Below are 8,709 nucleotides of genomic sequence, written 5' to 3'. Positions count from 1 at the left end.
ACAGGATAGAGCAGGGTTTAGGACTGTTGTACATAGGTTGCTATGAGTCACAAGGGACTCAACGGCACATAACAACAACAACATGTACCAATGATAGAGATGCAAAATACATAAAACAAACATTAACAAAACTGAAAAAGGAAACAGACGCCACCACTATAGTGGTTGGAGACTTCAATACACCACTCTCAAGAAAAGATAAAACAAATTCAACAAAGATACTGAAGAATTAAAACACAACACCATCTAAAAAAACTGAAACTATAAAAGTTAGGGCTCAAATAAACGAAATAGAAAACAGCAAAACAATTAAAACCATCAACAAAACCAGGAGGTGGTTCTTTGAAAAGATCAATAAAATTGACAAACCACTTACAAAACTAATAAAGGAAAAGACACGAATAATCTGAATGAGAGATGAAATGAAAATGTCAAAACAAAACAAACTAAAATAAAAAGACTAACAATGGAATATTATTAAATACTATATTCAAACAAATATGAAAATCTAGAGGAAATGGACAAATACTTAGAAAAACACAACCTACCTAAACTGACACAAACTGAAACTGAACATCCGAACAGACTCATTACAAAATAAGAAATTGAAGAGATAATAAAACAAGTTCTAGTAAAAAAAAAAAAAAAGAGAGAGAGAGAGAAATAAAAAAAGCCCTATACAAGATGGTTTTACAAGTGAATTTTATCAAACATTCAGAGAAGAATTGTCACCAATTCCACATAAAGTATTTCAGAAAACAGAAAAAAAAAATGGTATTCTCCCAGACCCATTCTATGAAGCAAACATATCCTTGATGCCAAAGCCAGGCAAAGACAGTACCAAAACAGAAAACTACTGGCCAACAGAATCATCAAAAAGATACATCAAAAAAATAATTCACCTAGTCCACCAACATAAACAGTCTTCCAAGCATCCTGAAAAATCTACAACCAGGAGAGGACAAAATAGATGAATGGGACCTTCTAAGAATCAAATCCCAATGCATATCCAAAAACTTCTCCAACAGGGTCAAAAGAAAAGCCGCAGATTGGGAAAAAATATTTGATAATGATATGTCAGACAAGAGACTTATATCTAGAATTTATAAAATACTGAAGCAGCACACATGACAAAGGTAAACAACCCAATTGAAAAATGGGCACAGGATATGAACAGAAACTTCACCAAAGAACACATTCAGGTGGCAGTCAAATACATGAGGAAATGGTCAAAATCCCTAGTTCTAAGAGAGATGCAAATCAAAACTACTATGAGATATCATCTCATCCCAGTAAGAATAGCAAAATTAAACAGAGCAGCAAACAACCAATGCTGGCGGGGTTGCAGAGAAACTGGAACCCTTAATCACTATTTATGGGAGTGTAATATGGTGCAATCACTATGGAAGGCAGTACGGCGCTTTCTCAAAAAGTTGCAAATAGAAATACCATTTGACCCAGCAATTCCACTAGTGGGAATATACCCTAACCAAATCAGAACTGCCAGCAAGTAGATATATGCACACCCATGTTTACTGCATCTTTGTTCACAATAGCAAAGCGTTGAAAATAACCTAAGTGCCCATCAACAAACGAATGGATAGTGAAGCTTTGGTATGTTCACACAACAGAATAATATGCTGCATTGAAAAAGAAGGAATTCATGAATTATTATACAAAATGGGTAACCCTGAGGCCATTATGCTGAGTGAAATATCTCAGTCACAAAAGAACAAATACTGCATAGCGCACTTTTGTAAAATGGGACTGACATCGGTGTTGAGGGGAGACTGAAAAAGAGGGGTAACTAATGTATATTGTATTGAAACAAAAAAGGGAGAGAACTGTTTAAAAGGGATATGTGATTAGGTATTTTTGTGATGACATTAGTCCAGAATGAAGGCTGCACAGTGGAGTGGACATGGGGGGTGAGACTGTACAAAAATGAAAGAAATTTTTCTTTTACTTTTCAAAGAGAAGAGTAAAATGGAAGGGATGGGTGGCCAGGGAAAAAAGTGCAACAATGAATTAATGGAAACCCTAACTCTCTGTAAATTTTCATTAAAATTCATTTTTTAAAAAGACTTAAAAAAGAAATTCACCAGACCAAGTGGGATTCATAACAGGTACTCAAGGATGATTCAACATAAAGGAAAAAAAAATCAAAAAACAATCAGTGCAATTCATCACATTAACAAAGCAAAGAACAAGAACCACATGATCCTATCAATTAATGCATACTAAAGGCCTTTGACAAAATCCAACACCATTTCCTGATTAAAACACTCAACAAAATAGGATTAGAGGGAAATTTCCTCAACATAGTAAAAAGTATATATGCAAACCCAAGAGCCAACATTGTTCTCAGTGGAGAGAGGTTAAAGGCATTCTGTTTGGGAACAGGAACTAGGCAAGGATGCCCACTATCACCTCTCCTATCCACTATTGTATTGGAAGTCTTAGCAATAGCAATAAGACAAGAGAAGGAAATAAGAGGTATCCAAATTGGAAAAGGAAAGGTAAAATTATATGCAGATGATATGATAGTATATTTAGGAAACCCTAAAAATTCAGCAAGAAAAGTACTGGACATAGTTGGCCAATTCAGCAAAGTGGTAGAAAATTTCAATTAATAAGAAAAAGACTACCGAGGAAACCTGGAGACCAGAGGAAGAGTTTCTGTCATTGCTCTATTTATTCACTTATCCAACAACAACATTTTATATAAATACTGCATAATTCCATTGTTACAAAACAGGACTGGCATGGGGGTTGAGAGTAAACTAAGAACTGAGGGGATAAACAGTGTACATTGCATTGAAATAGATGAGGGAAAGAACTGTTTAAAAGGAATAGATGATTAGGTATTATCTGCATGACAACAATCCAGAATAAGAGCTGCATAGTGAAGTGGACTGGGGGAGGGGAATTGTACAACAATGAAAGAATTTTTTTTCTTTTTTCAAAGAGAAAAGTAAACTGGGCCTGAGGTGGGTAGGGTGGAAAATATGTGCAACAACTAATGAATGGAAATCCAAGTTCTCTATAAACTTTCATTAAAATCTCAATTTAAAAAAAAAAAGAAATGTTATGGAAACTAGAAAAACAAGCGATCTCTGTTAAGTAGCAGCAGCAATTTAAACTCAGTTGTGCCACCTAATTGTGTGGAAAGCAGAATTAGCAAGTTATAAACTTGGATATTTAGTTGGGCAGATTTCCATGCAAAGTAATGAAGGTGCGGCCTCTTTTTTGTTGTTTGGATTTTTTTACAAAAAAGAATTTGCTGCCTACAGATAATTTGAGGGGAAAGAGACAAATTGAGAAAGGGATTGTTAAGTAGAAAGGAAGCAGCACTCAGTGATTTGGAAAATTCTCAGCCTGTACAGCAGGTGAAAATGTAGAGCTTCCCTATTCAGAAACCATGCTCCATAGAGAAGGGCGCAAGGGTAGAGAAACAGGGTGTGGACTTACTAAATAAACCATCTCACTAAACCATCTCACCAGAAGTTGGAAACAGATTTTCCAGGAAAGATCTTGTCCAATGGTATGAGTCCCTGCAATACACACTTGAGGGATAAATAAGGATTTTGAGAATGTTAAATCAACAGAAACACCAGCAACTTGGATGGAAGAGACTGAGAAAAGGACCTGATGAAATAAGGCCATAGGACTCCCAACATTTTTTCAGAAGAAACAGCCAATAAACCTAGTCATCAGCAAACACGTACCTTCAAGAAACAGGAATAATAACACTAAAGGCAGAGCCCAGGGTCAAAAAGAAAAAGCCTCCAGTCACATGAAAGCATTTTTGGACTTCAAAACCAAATGTAATTGACCCTGCTGGATTTCTGAACTTCTTGGGAGCAATGATTCCTTTATGCTTTCTGTGTTCTCCTGTTAACATAAATGTCTATAATTATTATCCTATGTCTCTTATCCCATTGTATTTTGGAAGCAGAAAACTTGTCTTTTAGTTCTACAAGACTATAAACAAAAAGTAATTTTGAAGTAGGGTGAAATTTCTCACACCTCTGATATTTAGATCACGAAATTTGGACTTTGAGTTGATGATATCAATAAATAGAGATGGCATTTGGACTGACTGTGATGTTACAATGGGTTAAGTTTTTAAAGGATGGTGGGCATGCAGTGTATTCTGTATATGGGATCAATAGGAATCTTTGGGGTGAGGGGGCAGACTGTAGTGGACTCCAAAGATATAATCCCCAGAACATGTGAATAGTCCCTTACACGACAGAACAGTAATATTAACCATCCTGAAAGGAAAAGCTTAATGCTGGATTATCTAGGAGGATTCTAAATCCAATGACAAGCATCTTTATGAAAAAGAAGTAGAAAGATATTTGTCACAGACATAAAAGAGAACCCAGAGAAGAGGGGGGATGTGACCTCAAAGTTGAATTTCACTGTAAGCCAGGGAATACTTCTAGCCACCAGAAGTTGGAAGTAGCAAGGAATTAACTCTCCTTCACAGCCTCACAGGGAAGGAGACCTGCCAGGATTTTGATTTCAGACTTCTGGCCTCTAGAATGTCTAGGGAATTTTTGATGTGTTTTTTATTTGTTTGTTTTATAATTAATTTTAATGACTGTTTACAGAGGTTTTGCATTTCCATGCATTCATTGTTACATTTTTCTCCCTGCCCATCCCTCCCCCCCAGTTTGTTTTTCTCTTTGAAAAGTAAAAGAAATGCAACCTTCATTCTGAACTCTTGTCATAACCGTAATACTCAATCATATATTGCTTTCAAGCAGTTCTCCCCCTCATCTGTTTCAATGCAGTATACACAATTTATCCAATTTTTCTCAGTTTCACTCCAACCCTGATGTCAGTCCTGTTCTACAACAGTGGCACCATGCAGCACCTGTCCTTTTGTGACTGAGATATTTCACTCAGCATAATGTCCTCCAAGGTCACCCATTTTGAATAATATTGCATGAGTTCCTTGTTTTTCAATGCAGTGTAGTAGTCCATTGTGTGAATATACCACAGCTTCTCTATCCATTTGTTTGTTGATGGGCACTTAGGTTGTTTCCAACTCTTTGCTATTGTGAGCAAAGCCACAATAAACACGGTGTGCAAATATCTGCCTGCATGGCAGTTCTGGTTTCTTTAGGATATATTCCCAGTTATGGAATTGCTGGGTCAGACGGTATTTCTATTTGCAACTTTTTGAGAAAGTGCCAAACAGCCTTCCATAGGGGTTGTAGCATTTTACACGCCCACCAACAGTGAATAAGGGTTCCAGTTGCTCTACAACCTTGCCAGCATTTTTGGTTTGCTGCTCTGTTAAATCTTGCTATTCTTACTGGGGTGAGATGATATCTCATAGTTGTTTTGATTTGCATCTCTCTTAGAGCTAGGGATTTTGAACATTTCTTCATGTATTTGCTGGCCATTTGAAAGTCTTCTCTGGTGAAGCATCCCAATAAGCAATGCACTCCTTAAAAAGAGAAACAAGGTAGGAGGCATCTCACTCCTCGATTTCAAATCCTATTACACTGCTGTGGTGGTCAAGACAGCGTGTTATTGTTATAATGGCAGACGCGAATATCAATGGAATAGAATAGAGAATCCAGAAACTAGCTCATCTACTTAGGGTAAATTGATTTTTGAAAAAGATGAAATCAGTTAAGTGGGGAAATGACAGCCTTTTTAACAAATGGTGTTGGCAAAAGTGGAAAACTATCCGTGGAAAACTCAGGCCTTACTCCATACACACACACAAAAAAAACCTCAAAAGGGATCAAGGACCTAGGACTAAAACCAAGGACTATACATGTCATTAAAGAAAAGCTTGGAAGAACTCTAGAAGCCCTAATCCACAACATAAACAGTCTTCCAAGCATCCTGAAAAATCTACAACCAGGAGAGGATAAAATAGATGAATGGGACCTTCTAAGAATCAAATCCCTATGCACACGCAAAAACTTCTTCAATAGAGTAAAAAGGGAAGCCAGAGATTGGGAAAAAATATTTGGTAATGACATGTCAGATAAGGGACTAATATCTAGAATCTATAAAATACTTGAGCACCACAACAAGATAAAGGTAAATAACCCAACTGAAAAAAGGGCACAGGATATGAACAGACACTTCACCAAAGAATTTTTGTTGTTTTATACTACATTTCAGCACTTCGTTAACCACAGAAGAAGGAAATGTAAGCACCTACCTTTGGCATTCCCCTATCTACATGAATCATGCCCTCACTCACAATAACTGTACGTCTTACCTGGGATGAAAAGAATGGCTCCAACAATAATGACTATGGTGAGCAAGAGTCCAGCAGCAAACATGAGAATGCTTTTCTCATTTGTCCGGTTGGATGTATATTTAAGTGCTGAGAACAAAAAAAACAAAACAAAACAAAGAATTACATGAACTTGAGGGTAAGCAGTAAAGCCATTTCTGTAATTTGTGTGAAGTACAAAGACAAACTGATTTGCTTACTGTAATTTATTAACCTTTGAGAAACAATTCCTCAGTAACATGCCAGGCTACTTCAAATATATTTCATAATCAGTGGATAAATAGTACCCCAGCAATACAAATACGGATGCTAAATTTAGAGTTGTTTTAGTCCCCTCCATTTTAGAGACCAAAGTTACATATGCCAGACTTGGTAAATACTGGCATTAATAACATTTTGAGTCAGGTAAGTCTTTGCTTGGGAACTGGGAGGCTGTCCTACGTATTACAGAATGTTTAGATTATAGAGCAACACTGAAAACACAATTTCTGGCATCTATTTGCAAATGCCAGAAATAGCTTCCTAGTCCTATCAGACAATACTGTCTCGAGACATTGCCAGATGACTCCTGATGGGCAAAAGTGCCCCAAAATGATAACAGTGGTATACATGATACTGGCTGAAATAACTGGCTAACTGACAAGACTGAGGGAAAATAACAAAGGCTTGTTTAACATGTAAATAAACCCTCAAACTAATTGTCTTTGGGACACTCTAGACTCATAGCCCACGCCACAGTTTTCGTTTCTAAAGCTGTAAATCACACGGAAGCAGATTACCTTTTCTTCTGCTGTGGAGCTGGTGGTGGATTTGAACTGTCAGAGAGACACCCACCTTTGAGTTAGCAGTACAACTTCCTAAGGACTATGCCACCAGAGCTCCCTAACTTACGTAAGATTAGCAAAATACCAGGAAATGCAGATATGTTTTTTAAAAAGGGATACAACAAAACACTGGGCAAAACAGCCAAGTGAAATCACTGAGGGAAGGGATGCTCATATCTATTCAACAAAAGCTATATAATAAAAATTAATTAAGAAGATGTAGCAAGTCTCAGCAAACATTGTTTCTGATACTTGTTCTGTCAAATACCTCCCAACTTCCCTGAGAGCATAACATAATGGATAAATCTAAGAGCATGCCTTTTTTGGTTTTAATATTAAAGGCAGTTTAATAATCACAAAGGCAGTTGTTAAAAGGTAAACTTAATGCAGTCTGAGAAGTACAGAGCAACAGGATCAGACTAAGATTCTGCTGAGCATCATTCACATGATACTCTACAAGCTACATTCTAACCAACGGGTGATAATCCTGAAAAGGGACAAAAACAACTTCAGTGCTATATTTGGAAGTTAATTTCCTCCCTTAAAATGGAAAGTATAAAATATAACGAAACAACAACAAAAACCCCCCACTTAATCTGAAGCTCCACCTCACATACTTTGGGCACATGGTCAGGAGAGATCAGTCCCTGGAGAAGGACATCATGCTCGGAAGGATGGGAGGACAACGCAGGAGAGGAAGACCCTCAGATGAGATGAACTGATACAGTAACAGGGACAAAGGGAGTTGGTGTGTCGAAATTAGTGACACTGGCTCAAGACAAGGAAGAGTTCAGAGCTGCTATACATCGATAGGGTCATTATACATCACAGGCGACTCAATGCCACATAACAACAATAACATACTATGACAGATTTGGAAGCAGGAGTGGCATCCACTTCCTAAACAACATGCCTCCGTAAACTCTATGAACTTTTGATAAATGCCAGTGATTGTAGAGGGGCCTCAGGCGTTTTGTTCATGGGGTTTCTATGAGTCATGCTCATCTCAAAGGCAACCAACAACAAAGAATATACAGACATCTGACCAGGAGTCTTGGCGGCATTGTGGACGAAGTGATTCAAACCACCAGCCACTACACAGGAGAGAAATATGGTGTTCTGTTTCCATAAAGATCTACATCCTTAAAAACCCAAATGCAACATTTCCATTCTGTCCTATGGAGTCAGTCTGAGTTGGAAAAGACTCAATGGCAGTGGATTTTCTGGGTTGCTTGCTTGCTTGCTTATTCTCTTGGCCTAGCAATCCAAAGATGGTCCCTCTCCTCCTGTGAGATTTACTGCCTCTGAAAACCTGCTGGAGCATCAACTATGGGTCAATTCCAACCTGACAGAACACAATGATGATGATGTGAAAAACTGTATTTCTAACTACTGATGGTATAGGCCTTACAGCGAATTGAGAACTTTAGTGGAACCCAGCCCAATGTTAGGACTGTTGTTGTTATGTGCCGGCGAGTCACTTGCAACTCATAGCGACCCTATGTACAACATCCCTAAACTCTGCTCTGTCCTGTGCCAATCGTGCTGTCTCCGACACACCCATCCCGATTACCCCAGTCACTGAATCAATCCACCTCATAGAGGGCCTTC

General features: G+C 37.8%; 1 protein-coding gene across 1 annotated transcript in view; it reads right to left on the bottom strand.

Moving 5' to 3' along the window:
- CD47 (CD47 molecule) overlaps positions 1-8,709 on the bottom strand; it is a 75,217-nt gene that overhangs the window by 15,373 nt on the left and 51,135 nt on the right. The window contains exon 3 of the mRNA XM_006890030.1: positions 6,257-6,364. Coding sequence (XP_006890092.1) covers positions 6,257-6,364 — 108 coding nt within the window. The remainder of the gene's footprint in view (positions 1-6,256; positions 6,365-8,709) is intronic.

The sequence above is a fragment of the Elephantulus edwardii genome, unplaced genomic scaffold (assembly GCF_000299155.1).
Source record: "Elephantulus edwardii isolate Elephantulus edwardi_28Jun2011 unplaced genomic scaffold, EleEdw1.0 scaffold00085, whole genome shotgun sequence".
NCBI lineage: Eukaryota > Metazoa > Chordata > Mammalia > Macroscelidea > Macroscelididae > Elephantulus > Elephantulus edwardii.
Note: the sequence above shows the minus strand (reverse complement) of the source record. Positions and strands in the feature narration are given on the sequence as shown.